Genomic DNA, 26,808 nt, shown 5'->3' with positions numbered 1-26,808 from the left:
GGGTTTGACTCCAAGTTTTGAGTCACACTTGGCAATTCTCCCATTATTTATTTGTATAGTATATCCTTTATAAACTATTGTGATACAATAATATATATATTTAGTTTACATATCACAATTATTATAAAAAATCTGTCTACAGAATTATTTTTAAAACAAAGAACTATTTTGAATTGTATATTGCAATGAATTACAAATACTTTTATAGATTTAAAATTTGAAGTAAATGTTCAATTATTTTCAATGAAAGTTTCTAAGTTTTCCAACAAATATATTATAATGCATTCATCCATTTATATTTTAAGTTTAATTAAATTTGTATTTTTTTAAGAACTATCTTAAAATATTTTTAATCTTTTTAACAGTCAGCCTAGTTTTGGGAATATTATTCGAAACCCTAAATCACAATAAAACATAAACGAAACTAAGACTAGACCAATTTTTTTTTAAAAAAAATGAATGAGTACTATTTCTTTAAATCTGAAAAGTCAAAACCAAACCAAAATCAAATGTATACCTGAATATCCAAAATATAATAAAATACTAAATTTTTTTAATTTTGAAATTGCTATAATATAATTAACAAATAAAAAATTATGTAAAACATCTGACATATTTGAATATTTTCATTTTAGGGTTTTAGCTCGTGAACATGTTTTTTTTGTTTTTGCTTTAAAATCAAAGTAAATCAGAACCATTTTTAGTTAACATAAACCCTACATTAATTATTCAAACTGATCTGTTTTAAAAATGGTTGGTTCCTAAACGAGTCCTAAAGATTCCAATTTGAATAGTTAAACCAATCCGAACTATTTGATTACTGTTTTTATATAAAATTCATAAAAATAGTTAAATATAAATTATATTTGTAATAGTTAAATACCATTTATTATAACATATGCATGAATTATTTTATGACATCCATTCAAATGAAAAAAAAATCAAAATATGTATTGAATTAGTTAATTTAATAAATTATGAAAACTTATGTTACAGATAAATTAAAGTTTATGACTAATAATATTCAATATTAGTTTGATATGTATTTATTCTACTTGATTTGCATGATCTGTATTTGTTCTCTTTTAACTGCATTTTTTTATCTACCAGAGAGAGAGAGAGAGAGAGAGAGAGAGAGAGAGAGAGAGAGCATTAAACCATCTCTTGTCATTTAGAGGAATACAAGTCAAATATATGTAAGAAAATTTTGTTGTAAGTAAAAAAAAGGATAAGTTAGGTTGCCTAACTTTATGAGCTCTTTTTACAAGAGAATGTTTTATTTTAAAGACCAAGTAAAGCGTCGAAAACAAATAAATCTATGACTTTCTATATTAGACATCAAAATTATTCATAACACTTATACTTGACCATTATACCAAAATAATTTTGAAACACCGTAGATGTTGCATCGTTAAAAACCTTACCAAAAAAACTCAAAACTATAGTTAATGGAACATGATTCCAACGCATAATTATTTCCCCTCATGTGTACATACACTAGATCTGAGACAACGTAATCCAATTAGACGAACTAACTTCTTAGAAATAGCAATGGGTAATGCCTTGTTGAATAAATAACCAAACTGTCATTTGAATGAACATGTAGGACACAAACATCACCATTTTCTGCATTGTATGGGTCTTTGTTATGATTTAATCATTTTCTTTGATTCTCTTGATCTCGAGGACTTTAGAACAATTATAGACTTCTTTCTTTTAAATCTTAATATCCATATCATGTGTCTATCATTTGTGTGTTCTTTGTTACCTCGTTAAAACTTTATCTTGCAGAGAAGAGACATAGAGAGAAAGTATCTTATAATGCAGAGAGAAGTGAAGAAACAAGGGTGCGGTCACCTATTTCGGAAGTCGGCATAATTATTAGGCCTATTGGATCTAGAGCGCCGCTTATCTTCCCGCGTTTTTGGAAGCAATGATTCCACTGAGATCGAATGCATCTCTCATAGATGAACAGGAGGACTTACTGTTGGAGATGAATTGTGTCATTCCACAAGGCACGTCGAATAAAGAGAGCTCAGCCCGAAGTTTTGATGACCATGAGACTTGGCATAGGTGCTCGGCCCGTTAAGCTTGAAAACCAGGAGACTCGACTCAGGTGCTCGGTCCATTAAGTTTGGCTCAGTTCATTAAGTCAAACCGACTTAGGGGAAAAGAAATGAAGAGGTTTCCGTATAAAAGAGGGATAAGGTAGACAAAGTAGGACATTCAGACTTCACTACAAAGGTTGACTGCTAGAAACTAGGGTTTTCTCTAATTTAGCTTAATCTTACCGATTTGTATTTTCTGGCAGACTCCACTGAATGCTGTCTATTTTTTTTTCACACAAGAATTGTAACATACTTCTGTTTGATCGATAAAACGCATTTGAAATAACCCACAATCTGAGTTTTGTTCATCTCCTAAGAACCGATCCAACTCAGATTCGATACTAGTCAATTTAAACGCAAAAGAAATTGTATGTAAGTGGGAGTTAACCTTTGCCGAAAAGTTACAAATGGAGTTAGCCATCACCTCTACGTTCTAACCATCTACATTATATAATATATTCATTTTTAATGTAGTATTTCTAGTTTTTCTCTTAGGATGATTGTTTGTTGAACAAATCTGATTTCCTATTCAATGTTCTTTTCTTTATTTGATATTCCTTTGAAGAGTGCCATTTGAAGTTCATGTAGCTACATCAAAACTATTTGACAATAGATGACCAAAAGAAAAACAAACACTTAGCAATAATACTCATGATAACTCTTTCCTTTCTGCCTAACTAAGATCATTCATAACAACAATTGAATATGACTAAAGTAACTGATCACAAATAAAAATTTTATTCTTTGAAGGATCCTGCAAAACCTCCACATTCAAATCTTTTTAAAATCATTTATCCAATGGAAGGCCAAAATAAATACAACCGCATTATGTTTGTAATTGCATGATTTTAAAGAGAAGATCAGAACATGTTCTAGACAAATTATACATTATACCAACGAGAACGATGATAAAAAAGAGTCTGCTCATATATCAAATAGGTACCAACACAAATCAAGCCTGTGCATTAGCTCCAGCAACAATCTCAAGAATCTCTCCAGTAATCTTAGCTTGACGCTTTCTATTATACACCATCGAAAGCGACTTCTTAAGATCAGATGCATTATCCGAAGCACTACTCATCGCACTCATTCTAGCTGCAAGCTCACTCGCCAATGACTCCTGTAAAGCCCTAAGAATCTGACTGTTAAGATACAAAGGCAACAAAGCATCAAGAATCTGAACAGGGTCTTGCTCGAACTGCAAGATCGGCGAGAAATCAGCGGTTGGTGTCCGAAAAGTCTCTCTTTCGACCGTAAGCTTCCCTTCTTTGGTCGTTAGCCTGAAGAGTTCGTCTTCAGCAGCGTCCACACAGTTCCCATTGATGTCACAGATCTCTCCTTTGGGCGATAGAGGCAGTAGCGTGTGGATCACGGGTTCTGACTTGACCAAAGACACGAACTTTGTGTACAAGAGCTCGACTTTGTCGACTTCTTCGCTTATAAACAGAGAGAAGACATCATCAGCAACAGCTTGAGCTTCTTTCGCGGTCGGTAAGGTCCCGGCTTCGAGGTACTTGTCGACGGGGATGTAAGGACGACGGAGGAAGTAAGAGTTTCCCTTCTTCCCCACGCTAATCACTGTGTAGTCAAGACCTAGACCTTGAAGCTCCTTGATCCTTGCCTCTGCTTTCTTGATGATGAAGTTATTGAACCCACCGCACAACCCTCGATCTCCGGTCACGACAACGAGTGCAACTTTCTTAACCGGTCTGATCTTGGTTAAGGGCACGTCGATGTCATCGGTTTGAAGCTGTTCGTTGATGTTGTAAAGAACCTCGACTAGGGTTTCTGAGAACGGTCGGCCGTTGACGACGGCTTCTTGAGCTCTCCTGACTTTCGCTGCAGCGACAAGCTTCATGGCTTCGGTGATCTTCTGTGTGTTTTTGACGGAATCGATACGGTCTCTGAGCTCACGAAGGGAGGATTGGATTGGTGAAACAGAGGAGGATCTTGAAGGAGAGGAGTTGTGGTTTGGGAGAGGAAGTGGGTTGAGAACAGATCGGAAGGACAAGGAAGAGGAATCAGAGAGAGATGGTTTTGATGAAAGATACATTGTTGTTAGGTTAGTGCAAGCCATTGTTCTTGATCTTGTTCTGAGAGAAGATACGTTTTTTTTCTTTCTGTTCGGACAGAGTTTTGGTATAACCTTATCTATGTTCTTTGATTGTAAGAAGAAGGAAGAAAGGAAAGAAGAGAAATTGAGTGGAGGGAAGAGAAGGTGACGGATGAGGTTTGGAGATAAGGTTTTGAACCTTTGGGTTTTTTTAAAGTCTTTGATGTAGGATTCATTTTGTTGACGTGGCATTGTATGAGTGGAGAATCCGATATCTTCGTTTGATTATCAGCCAACCAATGCTTATTAGTTTTGAGTCTCTCCCAATGAGAGGAAATATATGATGAAACAAGTGATATAAATCTAACATTATATATATAAATTAGTTTATGTATTAAATACTTTTACATATTATGAAATAATAAATATATATTAAATAATTAAAAGTCAGTAATTATTAAATATATAATTAAATTGGTGCGAACATATAAATCAATTTTATTAATCCAAAAAATATTTTTTTTATATTTGATAAGATATGTTATTAAATTTAAATGATACTAACATAGATAATATATTTTAGTATATTTTTAATATTAATATCTATTAAATGATGATTTCTACTCATATAGTTTTTTTGATCATTTGTGTCTTTTATAGAAAAAAATTTAAATTACTGATAACAAAATTTTCATTGTGGGATTAATAGTTTTAGTAATTTATAATTTTTTTAAAAAATAAGTTGTCAATGATCGCTCAAAACTTTTATCAAAAAAATTATTCAAAGTAAATTTTGAAACTAAAATATTGTATTTTATATGGTTTATATTTTAATTTAAAATGATATATATATATATATTAATGTTAATAATTAATTAAATTAGACTTTTTAATTATGTAATTTTTGTAATCATTTGTATTTTGTCATAGCAAAAATTTTAATCCATAGATCATAAATTTTGAATGTGAGACTTTTAACAGTTTTAGTAATTTATAGCCGTTTGTAAAAGTTCAAAATATAACATATACATAAAAATATAATTTTTTAGTATATGGTTATTGTGGTTGTTTAATTTATTTAATAGTTTAAAATTAAACAAATATGATAGAAGATACGCTATTTTTTTTATCAAATCTTTATTATTCAAAATCATTAATTGCAGTATATACTTTAGCCACATTAGGCAATTCCGTAAATTTTATTTAAAGAAATAATAAAGTACATTAATGATGAATTTATTGTTAGTTTAATAAAAAGCTTATTATATAATTAGATGGACCAACATATTTCTCTAATGATTCTAAGAATTATTATAATGATAACATGTGGTTACAAAAGAAGTTGTAATGCTTCTCAAATAATATATAGGGGATTGGTGCGTTCGGTTGGTTCAATTCGATTTGGTTTACTCAGATAAATTTGTACTTTAATGCAATTGAACAGGGGCTAGATATTTTATCTTAAATCCGAAAAACCGAACCGAGAAAACCTTAACCAAAATTGAATTCCTATTTTTTATTAAAAAACTAGAATCGAACTAAAAATCAAATTAATACATAAATACTTAAATACAATTTGTATACTTAAAAATATCTGTTTTATATAAGATGGACTAGCAAATCATCTCTAGGAAGATCTTGTGACTTCTATTGAAAGCGGTGCCGATTCATGGTTTCTTGTGCTTTCCGGTATCTGGACGTATTTATGGTTGTACCTTGTCTTTGTTTAACACAGTGATGAGAGCATATATAAGATGGGAACACTCAATGGTGTCAATCCTCAACTTGTCGCTGCTATTTGTTCCATGGTCTAGTTGGATCCGATGGAGCCGCTTCGTTTGCTCCTGAGTCGCTTATGGTATAACTGGATGATTTTTTCTGTTTTGCTTGTTTCAGTTCTTGTGCTATTGTGGTTCTTAATGTGTATCAATCGTCTTTTTATTTTGTCTAGGATTTCATTGCAGCTTGCTTAGCGAGATACATGGATTTGTTTTCTTCCATGACGATGAAGCAGTTTGTTTGATAGAGAGCATATTTTAGAAAAATGTTGGTGTTCGTGTTCAGGTCCTAGCAGAAGGATAAATATATTTACAACACATTGTGTAGTGCATCTATTGAAGTTGGCCAGGAACCAGAACTTTTGATGCCATGCTCTTGAATCTCTTTATGAAGGCTCTCAGACCTTTTTTGGGACCATGTGCCATCTTCCATAAATCAGTGGTTGATGCTCTTTGTCTGATAAACTATGAATAATGTTTTAGGAATTCTGTTGATAACCGGTGAAAATTGTCAAGTGAATTCGCCTTCAGTCTCGAGAACCACATTAATATTAGTACATTAAGACTTTCCGCGAAGAGCTGACAATATCCGGCGTCTTGTTCTCAAGTGGTGAAGTGTGCACATCTCATGGTTATGGAGAACACATCCATGTGATCACTTGGATCCAATTCTCTTATGAAGGCTGCTATCTTAAATTATCTGAAATACAAACTCGCAACCCAATTATTTTTATTGTGAAGGGTGTCGTTTGTGTTGCAAAAAGACGGGTTTGATCTCTGATGCTGAGCTTATAGGGCGGTTGACTTTGGAACATATATCCTTCAGCGAACTCCAGAGGAAATCGAGTTCTTAGGTGGTTGTTTGATCGAGTAGTCCTAGTCTTGGACGGTTTGCTGCAACTCACAGTCCCATTATGACTGCTTTTGCTTCTTGAAAGAAGGCTGTTCTTGGACTTCCATCGAGTTGCTCTTCTATTTCTTGGGCAACCACATGTAGTATTTATATGGATTTATGCGTTTCAAGTCACTCTTAGTGGCTTTTGTTAATGCATCTTGGCGGTCGAGATGATCCACTGCTTTAAGTCCATAATTGTTTGGTTCATGTGAACTGCTTGAGGTGTTGTTATGACCGTATTAGGATCACTACTCTGGTTAGGTTGTCTTTCAGTGCTGTCATAGTATATCTTCTTTGGTGTTTCTTTTGAACTCCCCACAAAACACTATCATTTCTTAACTCTGAATTTGGCATGTTCAAGGTGAAGCACGAATTCGATTTTGAGTTATTTGAAATATGTTTAGTAGAAAGATCTTGATTGATTATTTGGAAAATAGTATTGAAATTGGATAAGGTGATGAACTTTTAATAAAATTATCTATAAACATTAATCTTATAATTATGAATATCCCTTCCTTAGACGACTTCTTCTCCGTTGATAGAAGGAAGTCAGTTAGGTTATTTTTCTCTTCGAACAACTTTCTTTCTTTAAGATGCCTCTAATTTGTATCGTGCCGATATCGATATCTGGTTGACATTGAGGAAGAAGCAAATTAAACTCATTCATAATAGTTACAAACTTTGACTAGTGAGATCTCAGATCTAAGAAATTTTCCACTGAGAATATTTCAATAGAGAAGTGCAAAAAATATTTCATTTGAGAATTTTTGAATATCCACTTTACATATCACACTTTAATATTTGCTCTTAATTTTGTAATATTAAGAAAAGAGTAAAAGATTGTAAAAAATCCATTTTACACACACAAAAAAATACATTTTGATATTAATATCTGTTATGCTTGGGATATTCTATGAATCTCTAAAGAATATATATGCTTAATAGGTCTCTTTCAACTTCATTGGAAGACAATATAATCAATGTACAGACCTTTCTGGTAAGTACACTGCCACTTCCCAATTTACTAATTTAGAAACATTGTGTAGACCCTTTTATCAGCATGAATTGAGTATTGATTGAACCGGAATGTTTAATCCAAAAACCACAAAACGCTGTCGTATCAACGTATCTAAACGGCAACGGCTATGACCGTTTAGTACGACTCACCTTCGTCACCGAGGTTTACAAAACCTCAGCTAGGGTTTCTCCACATCAACCTCGAAAAAAATGGAATTCGAGAAGAGGAAAGCCGCGACGCTAGCCTCAATCCGCTCATCAGTAACCGACAAGTCTCCGAAAGGCTTCCTCGACGAGCCCATCCTCCATCTCCTCGAAACCATCAACCACCACCCTTCCTACTTCACCACCAGCTCCTGCTCCGGTCGAATCTCAATCCTCTCCCAACCCAAACCACAATCAACAAACCCTTCAACCAAGAAGAAAGCTCGCGGAGGGTCGTGGCTCTACATCACGCACGATCCGGCAGATCCGGAGTCAGTACTCCACCTCCTCTTCCCTCCACATCCACCAACTCAGATTACTGATCCGCTCGATCAGCCCAGCGAGTTGGTCTTCCGATTCGAGCCGTTGATCATCGCGATAGAGTGCAAGGACGTGAGGTCTGCTCAGTTTCTCGTGGCGACGGCTATCTCCGCGGGGTTTAGAGAGTCGGGGATCACGTGTTGCGGCGAGGGTAAAAGGGTAATTATAGCGATACGGTGTTCGATTCGGATGGAGGTGCCTTTGGGTGATACGGGGAAGGTTATGGTTTCGCGGGAGTATGTGAGGTTTCTTGTTGATGTTGCTAATGAGAAGATGGTTGCTAATAGGAAGAGGACTGATGGGTTTGGTTTAGCTTTGTTAAGTAACGGTTTCAAGAATCCAGATGATGCTAATGATGTAGACGAAGATGATAATTTCGAGAAACTAGCTGGAAATGACGAGTCGAGTATCAACAATGGTGACTTGCTTCCTGGTAATTCGCTGAGCTCAATCTTCTATATCGAATTTATGTGTATCAGTAGGTGATAGCTTGAATTAGGCATGGGCATTTCAGATGTTGGTTCGGTCGGCTATTTTTTTTGGTTCAGATCGAGTAGTCATCAGTTCGATTTGGGTAGTAAAACTAGGAACCGCTAATACCTGGAAATTCAGATAAAATATCGGCTAATTTGGATGGTTTGGACGTAAATATAAGATTATTTTGGTCTAAAATGTTTAGATACTTTCGGGTAATTCAGATCATTTTGGGTGTGTTGTTTTTTTCCAACCATTTTTAGATATTTTTAGTAGGTATAATTATTTGGTTATTTTATATTTAAATAATTACTTTTTTTTTAAAAAACGTTGTATATTTGGTTCGGATATTTTGGATATAGAGATATATGAACCATTTGGGTATTTATGAGTTCCAATTTCAGTTTTTCGGTTCGGTTCTTTGGTTCTCGGGTCGAACGCCCAGGCCTAACTTGAACAATTAGACGTAGTGTAGCGTTTACGCTAGTGGTAGAGTGTCTTTGCTCGAGAATTTGAGTCATGCTACTTGGTTTGCAGGATAACTTTCTAAATTTTAAACGTGACAACCAGTTTCCCTATCTAAATCATTGGCAGGGCCTCATCAAGATCTTATGCCGCTCTCAACAATATCCATCACCGGGGAATCTGTTGAGAAGCTTCACCTTTGGGGACATGCAGCTTGTACGATAGATAAAACAGACCGAAAAGAAGTTATTGTGTTTGGTGGCTTTGGCGGTTTTGGTAGACATGCTCGACGAAACGAGTCTATGTTGCTTGACCCTTCATGCGGCACCTTAAAGTTGGTCGCAGTCAGTGAATCTCCTTCACCACGACTTGGACATACTGCTTCAATGGTGGGCGATTGCATGTTTGTGATTGGAGGAAGAGCTGATCCCTTAAATATTCTGAATGATGTGTGGATGCTTGATATATCCACGTGTGAATGGAGCTCACAGAGATGCATTGGATGTGAAGTTCCTCCAAGGCATCGTCATGCAGCAGCCAGTATTGGCTCAAATGTTTATATATTTGGTGGGCTTAACCAGGATAAGATATTATCCTCGTTGCACTTTTTGGATACAAAGAACCTTCAGTGGAAAGAAATTGAACAGAGAGGTCCATGGCCCTGTGCGCGCCATTCTCATGATATGGTTGCATATGAGTCTCAGTTATTCATGTTCGGAGGATACAATGGTGAAAAGGTACTAGATGATCTATATAGTTTTGACGTCCAAAGCTGTTCTTGGAAACTTGAAATGGTTTCAGGAAAATGGCCTCAGGCCAGGTTCTCACACTCGATGTTTGTGTATAAACATGTTATTGGCATAATTGGAGGCTGCCCTGTTTCACGAAACTGCCATGATTTGGTTCTGCTAGATCTGAAGCACCGGCTGTGGAGGAGTGTGAGACTGGACTTTATGAACAAAGAGTTATTAGTTCGAAGTACAGCTAGTGTGATTGGTGATGATCTTATTGTTATTGGGGGTGGAGCTGCCTGCTATGCGTTTGGGACAAAGTTTAGTGAACCAGTGAAAATCAACTTGCTTCAATCATTGACTATGAGTGAAAATGATGTTGAGGCTTCTATAGAAGTGAAAACTGAAGCTTCTCTGTCTCAACCCTGTGTCATACAGTTAGAAAGAAAGTATGCAAAGTTGGGCAAGGACATACTTAAAAACTTTGGATGGTTAGACCTTGAGAGGAAAGTTTATTCACACGAGAAAGGTCTTTATATCTGCTTCCCTGTTACCGAAAAGTTGTCTGCCCTCTTTCATGAAAAGCAGCTTTTGGACAAGGATTTAGAAGGGTCAGAAGATAATCACCTTACCAGCCAACTCACAAAGGGTCTATCACCGAAGGAAATATCCAGCTCCGTGGCTTTGAATCTGTTAAAGGAACTTGGTGCTAGAAAATTCACTAATGTAGCTGTTGAAGCCAAAAAAGTAGCAAAGTCCCCTTTACAAAGAATGAAAGAAGCTGTTACGTCTATACTTAAACAGAAAGGTCTACCTGAGGAGCTTTTGGATGAGCTTCCACAGAAGTAAGTGTTACAGAATGCTAATTTTATTATGTCCAGGGACTGAATAGTTGTTGGTTTTAAATTTTGAAACTAAAATATTGTATTTTATATGGTTTATATTTTAATTTAAAATGATATATATATATATATTAATGTTAATAATTAATTAAATTAGACTTTTTAATTATGTAATTTTTGTAATCATTTGTATTTTGTCATAGCAAAAATTTTAATCCATAGATCATAAATTTTGAATGTGAGACTTTTAACAGTTTTAGTAATTTATAGCCGTTTGTAAAAGTTCAAAATATAACATATACATAAAAATATAATTTTTTAGTATATGGTTATTGTGGTTGTTTAATTTATTTAATAGTTTAAAATTAAACAAATATGATAGAAGATACGCTATTTTTTTTATCAAATCTTTATTATTCAAAATCATTAATTGCAGTATATACTTTAGCCACATTAGGCAATTCCGTAAATTTTATTTAAAGAAATAATAAAGTACATTAATGATGAATTTATTGTTAGTTTAATAAAAAGCTTATTATATAATTAGATGGACCAACATATTTCTCTAATGATTCTAAGAATTATTATAATGATAACATGTGGTTACAAAAGAAGTTGTAATGCTTCTCAAATAATATATAGGGGATTGGTGCGTTCGGTTGGTTCAATTCGATTTGGTTTACTCAGATAAATTTGTACTTTAATGCAATTGAACAGGGGCTAGATATTTTATCTTAAATCCGAAAAACCGAACCGAGAAAACCTTAACCAAAATTGAATTCCTATTTTTTATTAAAAAACTAGAATCGAACTAAAAATCAAATTAATACATAAATACTTAAATACAATTTGTATACTTAAAAATATCTGTTTTATATAAGATGGACTAGCAAATCATCTCTAGGAAGATCTTGTGACTTCTATTGAAAGCGGTGCCGATTCATGGTTTCTTGTGCTTTCCGGTATCTGGACGTATTTATGGTTGTACCTTGTCTTTGTTTAACACAGTGATGAGAGCATATATAAGATGGGAACACTCAATGGTGTCAATCCTCAACTTGTCGCTGCTATTTGTTCCATGGTCTAGTTGGATCCGATGGAGCCGCTTCGTTTGCTCCTGAGTCGCTTATGGTATAACTGGATGATTTTTTCTGTTTTGCTTGTTTCAGTTCTTGTGCTATTGTGGTTCTTAATGTGTATCAATCGTCTTTTTATTTTGTCTAGGATTTCATTGCAGCTTGCTTAGCGAGATACATGGATTTGTTTTCTTCCATGACGATGAAGCAGTTTGTTTGATAGAGAGCATATTTTAGAAAAATGTTGGTGTTCGTGTTCAGGTCCTAGCAGAAGGATAAATATATTTACAACACATTGTGTAGTGCATCTATTGAAGTTGGCCAGGAACCAGAACTTTTGATGCCATGCTCTTGAATCTCTTTATGAAGGCTCTCAGACCTTTTTTGGGACCATGTGCCATCTTCCATAAATCAGTGGTTGATGCTCTTTGTCTGATAAACTATGAATAATGTTTTAGGAATTCTGTTGATAACCGGTGAAAATTGTCAAGTGAATTCGCCTTCAGTCTCGAGAACCACATTAATATTAGTACATTAAGACTTTCCGCGAAGAGCTGACAATATCCGGCGTCTTGTTCTCAAGTGGTGAAGTGTGCACATCTCATGGTTATGGAGAACACATCCATGTGATCACTTGGATCCAATTCTCTTATGAAGGCTGCTATCTTAAATTATCTGAAATACAAACTCGCAACCCAATTATTTTTATTGTGAAGGGTGTCGTTTGTGTTGCAAAAAGACGGGTTTGATCTCTGATGCTGAGCTTATAGGGCGGTTGACTTTGGAACATATATCCTTCAGCGAACTCCAGAGGAAATCGAGTTCTTAGGTGGTTGTTTGATCGAGTAGTCCTAGTCTTGGACGGTTTGCTGCAACTCACAGTCCCATTATGACTGCTTTTGCTTCTTGAAAGAAGGCTGTTCTTGGACTTCCATCGAGTTGCTCTTCTATTTCTTGGGCAACCACATGTAGTATTTATATGGATTTATGCGTTTCAAGTCACTCTTAGTGGCTTTTGTTAATGCATCTTGGCGGTCGAGATGATCCACTGCTTTAAGTCCATAATTGTTTGGTTCATGTGAACTGCTTGAGGTGTTGTTATGACCGTATTAGGATCACTACTCTGGTTAGGTTGTCTTTCAGTGCTGTCATAGTATATCTTCTTTGGTGTTTCTTTTGAACTCCCCACAAAACACTATCATTTCTTAACTCTGAATTTGGCATGTTCAAGGTGAAGCACGAATTCGATTTTGAGTTATTTGAAATATGTTTAGTAGAAAGATCTTGATTGATTATTTGGAAAATAGTATTGAAATTGGATAAGGTGATGAACTTTTAATAAAATTATCTATAAACATTAATCTTATAATTATGAATATCCCTTCCTTAGACGACTTCTTCTCCGTTGATAGAAGGAAGTCAGTTAGGTTATTTTTCTCTTCGAACAACTTTCTTTCTTTAAGATGCCTCTAATTTGTATCGTGCCGATATCGATATCTGGTTGACATTGAGGAAGAAGCAAATTAAACTCATTCATAATAGTTACAAACTTTGACTAGTGAGATCTCAGATCTAAGAAATTTTCCACTGAGAATATTTCAATAGAGAAGTGCAAAAAATATTTCATTTGAGAATTTTTGAATATCCACTTTACATATCACACTTTAATATTTGCTCTTAATTTTGTAATATTAAGAAAAGAGTAAAAGATTGTAAAAAATCCATTTTACACACACAAAAAAATACATTTTGATATTAATATCTGTTATGCTTGGGATATTCTATGAATCTCTAAAGAATATATATGCTTAATAGGTCTCTTTCAACTTCATTGGAAGACAATATAATCAATGTACAGACCTTTCTGGTAAGTACACTGCCACTTCCCAATTTACTAATTTAGAAACATTGTGTAGACCCTTTTATCAGCATGAATTGAGTATTGATTGAACCGGAATGTTTAATCCAAAAACCACAAAACGCTGTCGTATCAACGTATCTAAACGGCAACGGCTATGACCGTTTAGTACGACTCACCTTCGTCACCGAGGTTTACAAAACCTCAGCTAGGGTTTCTCCACATCAACCTCGAAAAAAATGGAATTCGAGAAGAGGAAAGCCGCGACGCTAGCCTCAATCCGCTCATCAGTAACCGACAAGTCTCCGAAAGGCTTCCTCGACGAGCCCATCCTCCATCTCCTCGAAACCATCAACCACCACCCTTCCTACTTCACCACCAGCTCCTGCTCCGGTCGAATCTCAATCCTCTCCCAACCCAAACCACAATCAACAAACCCTTCAACCAAGAAGAAAGCTCGCGGAGGGTCGTGGCTCTACATCACGCACGATCCGGCAGATCCGGAGTCAGTACTCCACCTCCTCTTCCCTCCACATCCACCAACTCAGATTACTGATCCGCTCGATCAGCCCAGCGAGTTGGTCTTCCGATTCGAGCCGTTGATCATCGCGATAGAGTGCAAGGACGTGAGGTCTGCTCAGTTTCTCGTGGCGACGGCTATCTCCGCGGGGTTTAGAGAGTCGGGGATCACGTGTTGCGGCGAGGGTAAAAGGGTAATTATAGCGATACGGTGTTCGATTCGGATGGAGGTGCCTTTGGGTGATACGGGGAAGGTTATGGTTTCGCGGGAGTATGTGAGGTTTCTTGTTGATGTTGCTAATGAGAAGATGGTTGCTAATAGGAAGAGGACTGATGGGTTTGGTTTAGCTTTGTTAAGTAACGGTTTCAAGAATCCAGATGATGCTAATGATGTAGACGAAGATGATAATTTCGAGAAACTAGCTGGAAATGACGAGTCGAGTATCAACAATGGTGACTTGCTTCCTGGTAATTCGCTGAGCTCAATCTTCTATATCGAATTTATGTGTATCAGTAGGTGATAGCTTGAATTAGGCATGGGCATTTCAGATGTTGGTTCGGTCGGCTATTTTTTTTGGTTCAGATCGAGTAGTCATCAGTTCGATTTGGGTAGTAAAACTAGGAACCGCTAATACCTGGAAATTCAGATAAAATATCGGCTAATTTGGATGGTTTGGACGTAAATATAAGATTATTTTGGTCTAAAATGTTTAGATACTTTCGGGTAATTCAGATCATTTTGGGTGTGTTGTTTTTTTCCAACCATTTTTAGATATTTTTAGTAGGTATAATTATTTGGTTATTTTATATTTAAATAATTACTTTTTTTTTAAAAAACGTTGTATATTTGGTTCGGATATTTTGGATATAGAGATATATGAACCATTTGGGTATTTATGAGTTCCAATTTCAGTTTTTCGGTTCGGTTCTTTGGTTCTCGGGTCGAACGCCCAGGCCTAACTTGAACAATTAGACGTAGTGTAGCGTTTACGCTAGTGGTAGAGTGTCTTTGCTCGAGAATTTGAGTCATGCTACTTGGTTTGCAGGATAACTTTCTAAATTTTAAACGTGACAACCAGTTTCCCTATCTAAATCATTGGCAGGGCCTCATCAAGATCTTATGCCGCTCTCAACAATATCCATCACCGGGGAATCTGTTGAGAAGCTTCACCTTTGGGGACATGCAGCTTGTACGATAGATAAAACAGACCGAAAAGAAGTTATTGTGTTTGGTGGCTTTGGCGGTTTTGGTAGACATGCTCGACGAAACGAGTCTATGTTGCTTGACCCTTCATGCGGCACCTTAAAGTTGGTCGCAGTCAGTGAATCTCCTTCACCACGACTTGGACATACTGCTTCAATGGTGGGCGATTGCATGTTTGTGATTGGAGGAAGAGCTGATCCCTTAAATATTCTGAATGATGTGTGGATGCTTGATATATCCACGTGTGAATGGAGCTCACAGAGATGCATTGGATGTGAAGTTCCTCCAAGGCATCGTCATGCAGCAGCCAGTATTGGCTCAAATGTTTATATATTTGGTGGGCTTAACCAGGATAAGATATTATCCTCGTTGCACTTTTTGGATACAAAGAACCTTCAGTGGAAAGAAATTGAACAGAGAGGTCCATGGCCCTGTGCGCGCCATTCTCATGATATGGTTGCATATGAGTCTCAGTTATTCATGTTCGGAGGATACAATGGTGAAAAGGTACTAGATGATCTATATAGTTTTGACGTCCAAAGCTGTTCTTGGAAACTTGAAATGGTTTCAGGAAAATGGCCTCAGGCCAGGTTCTCACACTCGATGTTTGTGTATAAACATGTTATTGGCATAATTGGAGGCTGCCCTGTTTCACGAAACTGCCATGATTTGGTTCTGCTAGATCTGAAGCACCGGCTGTGGAGGAGTGTGAGACTGGACTTTATGAACAAAGAGTTATTAGTTCGAAGTACAGCTAGTGTGATTGGTGATGATCTTATTGTTATTGGGGGTGGAGCTGCCTGCTATGCGTTTGGGACAAAGTTTAGTGAACCAGTGAAAATCAACTTGCTTCAATCATTGACTATGAGTGAAAATGATGTTGAGGCTTCTATAGAAGTGAAAACTGAAGCTTCTCTGTCTCAACCCTGTGTCATACAGTTAGAAAGAAAGTATGCAAAGTTGGGCAAGGACATACTTAAAAACTTTGGATGGTTAGACCTTGAGAGGAAAGTTTATTCACACGAGAAAGGTCTTTATATCTGCTTCCCTGTTACCGAAAAGTTGTCTGCCCTCTTTCATGAAAAGCAGCTTTTGGACAAGGATTTAGAAGGGTCAGAAGATAATCACCTTACCAGCCAACTCACAAAGGGTCTATCACCGAAGGAAATATCCAGCTCCGTGGCTTTGAATCTGTTAAAGGAACTTGGTGCTAGAAAATTCACTAATGTAGCTGTTGAAGCCAAAAAAGTAGCAAAGTCCCCTTTACAAAGAATGAAAGAAGCTGTTACGTCTATACTTAAACAGAAAGGTCTACCTGAGGAGCTTTTGGATGAGCTTCCACAGAAGTAAGTGTTACAGAATGCTAATTTTATTATGTCCAGGGACTGAATAGTTGTTGGTTTCACTTCCGTATGATAATTATCAATGTTCAAAAATTCGTTAAGAGGTAATTAGGCATTTTATAGGGGATTGTTGATTAGGCGTGCACGCAGACCAATTTTTTAAATGCGTAGATTAAATTATATCGTTAAAAGAAAATCACTTCATTTAGGTCCATTTGCTGATTAGGACATACACTGATTTTTTAGAAACTGATAATTATTGTGTATATTTTTTCTATTGGTAGATGGGAACGGCTTGGAGATATTGTTGTACTTCCTGTAACATCTTTTAAAGGTCCAGCTTGGAGCTCTATAAGTGGGGAAGTTTGGTCTGCTGTTGCTATATCCCTTAGTGTCAACCGTCTTGCACGCCAAGTATGTTTAAGTGTAACCTTTTTATTTGATAGTTGTAGTAAGCACTTTGTCTCACCACCCCCTATTTGCATTTGCTTTCAAGGGACGTGTGGAAGCCAACGGTACAAGGGATAGTACATTGGAGATTCTTGTGGGAGACGATGGATGGGTTGATCACCGTGAAAATGGGATCTTGTACTCTTTTAACGCTACCAAGTGCATGTTCTCATGGGGTAATCTCTCAGAAAAGCTCCGTATGGGTAACGTGGCCTGCGAAAATGAGGTTGTGGTGGACCTGTTTGCTGGAATCGGATACTTTACCCTCCCATTCCTTGTGAGGTATGCCACCATTAAACAAACGAAGGAAGTCTTACAACCACAAATGATCTCTTGTAGCTTCAATTCATTCTTAGCAAGTATACTTTTGCAGGTCAAAGGCAAAGCTGGTATATGCTTGTGAATGGAATCCTCATGCTATTGAAGCACTTCGTCATAACGTTGAAGCAAATTTTGTTTCTGACCGTTGTATCATTCTTGAAGGGGATAACAGGATCAATGCACCCAAAGTACGTTGATGACATTTTATAAACTGCTCATAATATATTCAATCTTGTGCAAATTGTTTTAAGTGTTGGACTAAATAAATTGCTTGGGGTTTGAAATTTTTTTTATTCTCAGGGAGTAGCTGACAGAGTCTGTCTCGGTCTTATCCCCACCAGCGAAGGAAGCTGGGTCACAGCTATTCAGGCGTTAAGGTCGTTTTAGTTTCCTTGAACTTGGTTCTTTTACATAAGTTTGCGAAGTAATGAATTCTCACTAATCTCTCTGTTCATGGTATTGGAACTTGCAGGCCAGAGGGAGGAATACTCCATGTGCACGGAAACGTCAAGGACTCGGATGTGAGCAGTTGGTCCGAGCATGTATCCAAATCATTAGGTGATATCGCCAGAGCCGAAGGTAAACGACTATTTTGTCAAACGCTTTTTGATTTTGGTTACTAAATCAAGACTGTGATGTAGTGTGGTTTTCTTTATTTTGGTTAACCACAGAATAACTCAGGTTTATATTTTGGTTTGTCATGGTTTAGGTCGTAGCTGGGAAGTTACAGTAGAACATATAGAGAAAGTGAAATGGTATGCTCCTCGGATTCGCCATCTTGTAGCCGATGTGAGATGCAGATGAAAGATGATTACAGCAAAGAGACATCCCATTGTATTGTGTAACATGTAAGATCTCAGTTTTGATGACCGGTTTTCACTTTCTGAGACATTGGTTTCACTAGCTTAACCAATTATCTGTACCCGTACCATTTGTTACATTTTTAGGTTTGTATGAATTTTTGTTCTTGAATTATTATGGCTATTTTTATTTTCTGTTACTAGGATGTTTGTAAATGAACGGATATCAACATTAAATCTAATTAAAAAACCTTTTATTTGTATTTAATCTGATCTACAAAATATCTGAACATGGTTGTTCGGGTATATGTATTGTCCGAATGTGAACGGATATCCAACATTTTTTAAAAGTTCGAAAAATCCAAAAACTAAAGCAAACATCAAAATAGACCTCCAAAGAAGACAACGACCAAAAGAAGTTTTGTCGAAAGATAAAAATGTATTTATATTTTTAAAGTTAACTAATCTGAAACTTAGAATTTATGGTTAACTAGATTTCGATCTTCGCAACCACGTGGATTTTTGTTTTCATTTATTTTTATATAAATATTTTGTTTTCAATTCTAAATTGGTATATATTATAATATATATGTGTTTATCAATTTTTAAAACATAATAAGTTTACTCTATATTTTTTTCATTGAATAGATTGCTTCAAACGACATAGTATTCTGTTTTTATCAACCTAAATGAAACCGACCCTCCACCTGTCATAAACCAAGTTAACGTTTAAACAACACCATTTACGATTTTGGGGGAATTAGTTTAAAATGATATTTTGTGTATGTAATTCAAAAAAAAAAATTGTTCATGTGGTTTTTGGCATGGCTTAAAAGTTCGTGTGTGAAATAGCCAGGAACAACTAGTTCATAAGGGAATAAATAATTTTTCCGTTGTTCATGTGGTTTTTGACATGATTTAAAAGTTTGTGTGTGAAAAAGCCGGGAAAAACTAGTTAATAGGGGAATGAACCATTTTCCCTTGTATCTTCTTCTATACATATATTTTCAGATTATTATTTCATTATTAAAATCATAACTATATATATAAAGATTAGTAAAATATTTTTTATTGTCATATTTAAAGATATTGTAACATTTTCACAAATTTAGAAAGTTTTTATAAAATTAAACTTTTCGCTTCATAGATTTATATTATCGAGTAAATAATTAAACATTTAGTTTTTGTTTAATTTTTAAAATAAACTATATAGTTTAAAATTTGTCTTCATTGGTTTAAGGTAGTAAAGATTAATCATTGTTAGGTAATATGATTTTTGTTATTTAAAAAAAAATATTTATAATTTTAAAAGTTAACATCGACAAATATTTAAATATTTAGCATATAGAAGTATAGTATTACAACATTAAATTATATCTATTTAATTTATATTATATAAATTCAATGGATCATCGTTTAAATCCAATTATTGATAGCCCAATAAAAATTTCTGGTAGGCCCAAAGTTTAAATGATAAGATTAGATATTAAATGTAACATGACTTTTTAAGAATATGTCAATTGAGTCCATTTTAAAAAAATATCACACATGAATCAAAGTTGTAACTTCTGTTTTAATATATAAGATGTTAAGTCTATTTTGTGACAAAAACTTAAAAAAAGTTATTTGAGAAAATAATCTAGAGAAATTCCTTTCTTTTTTTTCCATATGAATTTGATTTATAAACTGAGAACCATACAAGGGTGGAATCCAAACTGGCGAAAACACCTTAAAATCCCGAGAAACTTAGCCCACAAAATAAAATCTAGAACCCAAACAACGGGCAACACATAACAACTACAATGATCACTAGATAAAACCTCACTCCTACATCTAAACCTCACTCGTGTTCACCGGCGCTAGAAACACGACCTCCTCTTTAAACAAGACGAAAGACTAACCTCTAAACCTCCTCGCTCCTTAGACGAGCATGAACCTGATGGGGGAAGAGATATTGCCGGAGAACAATCTAAGTACCACCAACTGCTACAGCCATAGATGAAAGAAGACAAGGAAAATGGTGCCGGCGAGGAGCGCCAAACACCGGAGAATGGCGGATCTGGACCAGACGGAGGCTTGGCGGCGTTAATGCAACTGCTTTTTTTTAGTTTATTTTCACAAAAAATAAACATTTTATTAAAAAGTAAATGTGCATATATACCCTTATGGTTAACCATTTTTAGTTTATTTTTCACAAAAATAGACCTCCAAGGAGGAAAATGTCCAAAAAAATTTTTATTGAAGGGTAAATATGCATTTATATCCTTATGGTTAACTAATCTAAAGGGGTGATTGGTAGTGTCCGTAGAAGATGTGGACAGTCTTTTTAATTTCTAGAGTCATCTTTTAAAGCAATCATGCTTTTATTTCAGAAGCTGTAGACAGACTTTGAATTTCTACAACCATTTTTAAAAGCAATCATGTTTTTATTTTAAAATTGAATCCAAAGCTAAAACATTAAAATAGGAAATTTGTTAGCTTTAGAAAGCACTGTGTCTAGAACTTTTATTTAATGCTCTGAAAAATTTTCTACAGCAAAATAAATTAAAACCAAAGCTAAAAATTTAAAGCATAAATCTTAGAGTAAAAAATAGAAACTACAGCTTCAGCCAATCAAACCCTAAGACTTAGAGTTTAGAGTTAAAGAGTTGTGTTTTGGGATGAGTTCAAAATTTTAAAAATAAAAAATAAATTTTAAATTTTTCAAAATAAAAAAGAACTATTTTAATCATTTTATTTTTTATGACTATTTTTGTGACAAAAACTTAAAAAGAACTATTTGAGAGAATTGCTCAATTTTGAAATCATGTTTAAATGTACATTGACTGCAGTCGATTGGATAGTTGTATATATGACGTGCTATCATCATTCTAAACAATATCGTTTAGCTATTTTATTTTAAAAAATTAAAATATAGTTAGTTTATGAAAATCGTATATGCGCAAAAAAACTCAGATTAAATTACCTAAACTATCCGATCGAAGCAAACTAAATCTTAATAGTTTAACATAATATATAGTCTCTGTAATATATAGTCTCTGTTAATTAAAATACCAATTTTTCTTTTCTTTTTTTCTCGCTGACAAATTAATTATTATTTTTTAAGCCAATTTTCAAAAAAAGAAAAAAATTAATTCTTTTTTGCTCACGTGGAAACCTACAACATTGAGTTCGAAATTTGTTTTCTCTATTGTAAATTGAATTTTGGAGGTTTCATTAGAAAAAGAAAGAAATGTGTCTTAAAGTTAGAACATCTGATATTTTAAATGAGATAAACTATATGAATTAAAATAATTTTCAATTTGTATTATAACCAAAATATTTGTTATCTAAGTGGTTAAATTTATTATTGATTGGTTTTTTTGTTTTTGTTTTGAGTCTCACCTAAGATGAGAGTTTCATTTTATTACTAGAGATTTTTTCGGGCTACGCCCGGGATTCTTGACTGTTATATCTTTTTAATATATAATCCACATATATCATGGCTATGATATATAACATATAAATCGTATATCAAATTTGCAATGATTTAAACTCAAAATTTGCTTATTATTACTATCAAAAAATATATTTGGGATGCTGAGCAAACATGTGAGATGAATAGAAAGCAGAAAGCATTTGTGTTAGCCTAGAAATGGTTAAATATTGGTGTATTTTATTTATTATCACATAACTCTCGTGTGTTGATTTGCTTCCGCTATATACAAAGAGGCGGAGAGCATTTGTGTTGTCTAAGCTTTAATTATGATCCATATAGATTCTAAGAATACATTTAGATTCTGTAACACCGTACATAAGAACTTCATTATTAGTAATTAAATGGATTAATAAATATAGCTTAGTCGAAAGCAGCACAATCATTAATCAGAATATGGACTTGTGCTTGTGTTATTTCCTCGTGTAGGCAACACAAATGCTCAGCCGCTTTGTATAGCCGAAACAAATCAGCATGAGCTATCTGATTATAAATAAAATCCACAGAAATTTAACCATCTTAAGGCTTTTTAGATTCAATTATTGTATAAAATCTACAATCTTGTTCTCAAAATCAATGTTCAAGTGATTCATGTTTGTTAACGGAAACAAAGAGAAAGAGGAAAAACGGTGAGAGCGATCCATTTAAATTTTGTTGACCTATTTATCTGTGGCATTAGAAAGGCATGAGTATTAGAATTATGTGGAAAAAAAAAGAGAACATGTTGAGAAGAGATAAATCTTGAAGCTGACATTTAATTACGTACAAAAGAAAATCAAGAGCTTAGTAGATCTACTCCACAAAGAGAACACCATAACTTATCCATGACGTGAAGCTCGTGGTACCGTCGCTAATCTAAACTAATCCTCAGCATGTTAATTGCGTCGTTAAGCCTGTCATTAGGCATACACAAAGAGCTAACTCATGCTTTGAAGCATCTCAAGTTCGTAGAAGAGAATGGTCGAAACGCAATCAAATTTGCTTTGAATTTTTTTTATAAAAGTTTTGAACAAATATTCACAACTTAATATTTAGATTTTAAACTTTGCATTGAATTTTATTCAAAATCATAAATTACTAAAACTATTAAACATTCCAAAAAAAAAACATATAATACGTAAATGTAACAGTTACTGAAATTTTTAATTATAAAATATATACTTATTATTTTATAATATGTAAAAAAACATATAATACGTAAATGTAATTTATCTTTAATTATGAGATATATTAACAAATATCACAATCTTAAATATATAATTGTTATGTGTCACGATCATGTTTGTAAGTGATACCGTATTTGTGAATTTTGTGTTTTGATGTGGTCATTGATTTTACTTATTGCCTATGGGGTTCATTTGTGTTGTTTTAAGGTTTTGATATTGTATATGATTCTTGAATTTTCCGTTTTACTAACAATTTTTCAATTTATATTTTTTTCCTTATCTGAATTTCTTGTGTTTTTCTTTGCGTCTCTTGGTGAAACCTGAATCTAACATTTAAGTTATTGTGCTTGTAGTCGATATTTATTAAGTTAACGGATAATTGTTTGATTACATGCTACAAATCAAATATTGTGAGTATATGCATGTTTGGTTAGTTATTACTAAACCGGTGGATGCCGATTTTTTCACAAAATATATTATCATTAGCTGATAAATGTTTATTTAGGTGTTATAAAACATGTTAACAGCCTTTTAAAACAGTTTGTAATTTTTTTTAAAAAATAGTTTGTTTTGGCTGATAAATAGTTTGTTAGATGCTATGAAATAAGTTAGTAGGTTAAAACAAGTCACGTAATAGTTTACCTTGAAACTTTGTATTCATATTATATATAATATATTATGATTAGCTGAAACATGTTTGGTTAACTGTTACAAAATATGTTATCGTTTTTTACATTGTTTGGTAAAATGGTTAAAGTAGCAATCGTTAACTAATATATATATATTCTATTAGAAGTTATAAATTATGTTAACATGTTAACTTAATCATTATCTATTCAACTAATATTATCCTAGCAGTTAACAATTATTATAGTATATATAATCAAAATTTAGGACAAGAAAGAGAAATATATAAAAAATTAGGGCAAGGGTAAAACGGAAAAATATGACAAAAATATCTACAGTGGATATGAATTTTTCTTGCTTTAAAATAGTTTTTTAATTTTTTGGTGAATTGGGTATATTCAGCCAATTTTCTCTAAAAACTAAAAATGCTCATATAGAAAAGGAAGTTTTGAGAACTGAATAGTAGAAATTAAAAACCCCAAAAAGTTTACAAACTAAAGTAACTCGACTTTCTCGAAACTACCCCAAAGATTATAAGCATATTTACAACTCCCCACCACTCTCCAATATTTTCATCCGCCGCCTCACAGAACGACGCAAGCATTCGGATTCTCATCACTGAACATCTGAGGCGCGTGGGCCTGAACCGGATAATACCCATATGGCCCACCCGGGTAATACGCTAACTCGTAATAAGGCTGAGCCGCCACGTACTCCATCATGTTCACCCCCTCGCCGCCTTTGTTATCCTTTCCCCCGCCGCCTTTCTTCTTGTCGCCAGACTCGGTCTCTTTTTCCCGCTTTTCCACTAGCTTTGTATCTCCCAACACAGAGGTTTCTTTGACCAAAGCGGCTCACCAGACTCTGCGATCCTAACAAAGAAATGAGACTTCTGAAACCTGGAAAGGAAGTCTTATGTTCTTCTCTTATTGATCTTCCATCCTGAAAATTGATTCGCCATTAGATACGTCCTTTTTGTGAATCCAAACTCTCTTTACCAGGACTGTCACCGTTCTGAGTTGCAAACTGACCATCAGGGCTCAATTCCCCATCCCCTGATGGTGTACTCCCATTGTCAGAGAGATTTCTCTGTAAAGTTTTGTTCATCACCTCAGCAACTTTAAAAAGGGTGATAATCTCGGCGTCCCCTTTACTCTCAGATAAGCATGCAACTGCAAGGATCTGAATCTGCTCCCCTGTAAGTAGAAACAAATGCCTCTGATGTTACAACAGTTTGTATCAGTTTTAAATGATGAAACATCTGAGAGACAGAGCATATACCAGTAAACACAAAGGAGCGATCCAGAGACGTAATGACTGAATCTCAACAGACTCAGACCAGTTATCCGGGATCTCCTCTGTAATAAGAAGACATCACCACCACATTAGATTAAGTAGAGAAGAAGGTAAACTTCAAAACTTTCAAAATTGGATATTATACTATATGGAACATAGATCCATCCTTCTTCCTCAGACACATCTTAGAACCTCCTCATACCAAAGCCACCAGTGTTTGCGTTTGACTCTCCATTACCATCGTCTTCCTCCAAGGCGCGTGATGGTTCCAACTCTCTGGCAGTGTCATGAGGTGTTTCTCCGGCAGGACGTGAAGTTTGATGGCCTTGTCCAAGGCATGGATATGTCTGGCGCTTTGGCTCCGGCTTGACAAAAACCACACTAATTTTAAAACAAAAGTAAAAAAATTTTAGTATTTCAATACTTCCTACCACTTTCTTCGTCTCACAACGAAAACAATAAAACAGTTACTGATAACGAAATCGAGACTCACGCCTAAGCAGAGACGGTATATTCTTTGACAAACATCTATGTATGAGTTGGAAGGTATTATATACTTGAAGAGAGGAGATAGACAGAGGAATGGAAATCAAAAATGATAACTACCACAAAATACCAAAAAAGTTTGATTAGAAATATTAGGCCTGAGTCTGTGAGGTATTTCATTATTTAAGATATATGTTCGTGTCGAACCTTTGCGTCGAGAAGAAGTATGTAATAGATATGGAAGTGCCTGCGTTTTTCTTGACGTTAGGCGACTCCCACAAACTGAGGAGGCGAGCAACAATGAATTGAGAAGTCCAGGCAAGTCAGAGCCTCAAAGGTGAATCATAACTCACTATCCTCGACAACTTATATAATGAGCATCAAGCAGTGAAGTAATTGAGAAGCCATAATATTCTCTTCAGTTTTCAGAACTGATTTCAATTGGGCATTGTGAGATGTAAAACGGTTTGTGTGAATCAGATAATTTGTTCCTCGACGGAGGCGAATCGGCGAGTAAGTCACGAATGTTTCTGATGACATGGCCCATTCTTAACTTATGAGTGGCTGGAATTTTCATGCCTACGTGGACACCTTAAAAACTCTAGTTATTCTCCTTTTAGTATTGTGATATATAAATATATATATTGTTTTTACACTATTAATGTGAATAAATTGCCTCGGTCGACTAGATTAAGTGGCTTAGTCTGAGCTTTTTTGTGTTGATTCAATTTTCATAAATAACTAGATATGGATCCGCGGATATTATTTTATAAAATCTTACTAAAATTATCTATATTATTTTATACGGTTTCGAATTTGTCGGTTTTTTGTGTTATATAATAGGTGGATATAATAAACTTTTTTGACATCTAAATTATATATTGTCTTTATAAGTATACAATTGATTTGTATTATAACATATGTTGTACTTGATGCTAGTTTGTAATGTATAATGTTTCATATATAGTAGGGGTGGGAATTCAGCTACTCATTCAAGTTTGGTTCGGATCTACTTAAGTTTAGAGTTTTCGAGGTTAAAATTTTAGTTCTATTGGTGACAAAAAAATATTAGCTCCATTTGGGTATTTATAAATTTCGGGTAGGGTTCGTTTGGATCTTTGTGTATTCGGTTCGGGTCTGGATAACCCGTTAAAATTACTTTTAAAAATTTAAAATTCATATATGCTTTAATTTTTTAAAAATCTAAAATAAAATAATATGTTACATATAAATTTGAATAATGTATGCTGAAATACCTAAATTTAACATATAAATTAGTTTGGATTTTATATTTGGATA

General features: G+C 34.6%; 3 protein-coding genes and 1 long non-coding RNA gene across 4 annotated transcripts; 2 read left to right on the top strand and 2 right to left on the bottom strand.

Moving 5' to 3' along the window:
* Positions 1-2,863: 2,863 nt before the first annotated feature.
* On the bottom strand, positions 2,864-4,347 carry LOC106335613 (ATP synthase gamma chain 1, chloroplastic). The gene has a single exon (XM_013774185.1). It carries the CDS (start codon positions 4,183-4,185, stop codon positions 3,061-3,063), a length of 1,125 nt encoding a protein of 374 aa, XP_013629639.1. The 5' UTR covers positions 4,186-4,347; the 3' UTR covers positions 2,864-3,060.
* Positions 4,348-7,940: 3,593 nt separating this feature from the next.
* On the top strand, positions 7,941-10,895 carry LOC106328180 (tRNA wybutosine-synthesizing protein 2/3/4-like). Its single transcript, XM_013766564.1, has 2 exons — positions 7,941-8,809; positions 9,445-10,895. The coding sequence occupies exons 1-2, from the start codon at positions 8,062-8,064 to the stop codon at positions 10,893-10,895; spliced, it is 2,199 nt and encodes a 732-aa protein (XP_013622018.1). The 5' UTR covers positions 7,941-8,061.
* A 3,060-nt stretch (positions 10,896-13,955) lies between these two features.
* On the top strand, positions 13,956-18,653 carry LOC106336056 (tRNA wybutosine-synthesizing protein 2/3/4-like). Its single transcript, XM_013774769.1, has 8 exons — positions 13,956-14,809; positions 15,445-16,891; positions 17,173-17,302; positions 17,385-17,620; positions 17,712-17,847; positions 17,960-18,036; positions 18,132-18,238; positions 18,369-18,653. The coding sequence occupies exons 1-8, from the start codon at positions 14,062-14,064 to the stop codon at positions 18,461-18,463; spliced, it is 2,976 nt and encodes a 991-aa protein (XP_013630223.1). The 5' UTR covers positions 13,956-14,061; the 3' UTR covers positions 18,464-18,653.
* Positions 18,654-24,518: 5,865 nt separating this feature from the next.
* LOC106332579 lies at positions 24,519-25,993 on the bottom strand. Its single transcript, XR_001268118.1, has 4 exons — positions 25,717-25,993; positions 25,169-25,404; positions 25,009-25,085; positions 24,519-24,923 (listed from the first exon to the last, which is right to left on the bottom strand). It is a non-coding gene; the product is annotated as an uncharacterized LOC106332579 (long non-coding RNA).
* Positions 25,994-26,808: the final 815 nt, after the last annotated feature.

Source organism: Brassica oleracea, chromosome C3 (genome assembly GCF_000695525.1).
Source record: "Brassica oleracea var. oleracea cultivar TO1000 chromosome C3, BOL, whole genome shotgun sequence".
In the NCBI taxonomy this organism is placed as follows: domain Eukaryota; kingdom Viridiplantae; phylum Streptophyta; class Magnoliopsida; order Brassicales; family Brassicaceae; genus Brassica; species Brassica oleracea.
Note: the sequence above shows the minus strand (reverse complement) of the source record. Positions and strands in the feature narration are given on the sequence as shown.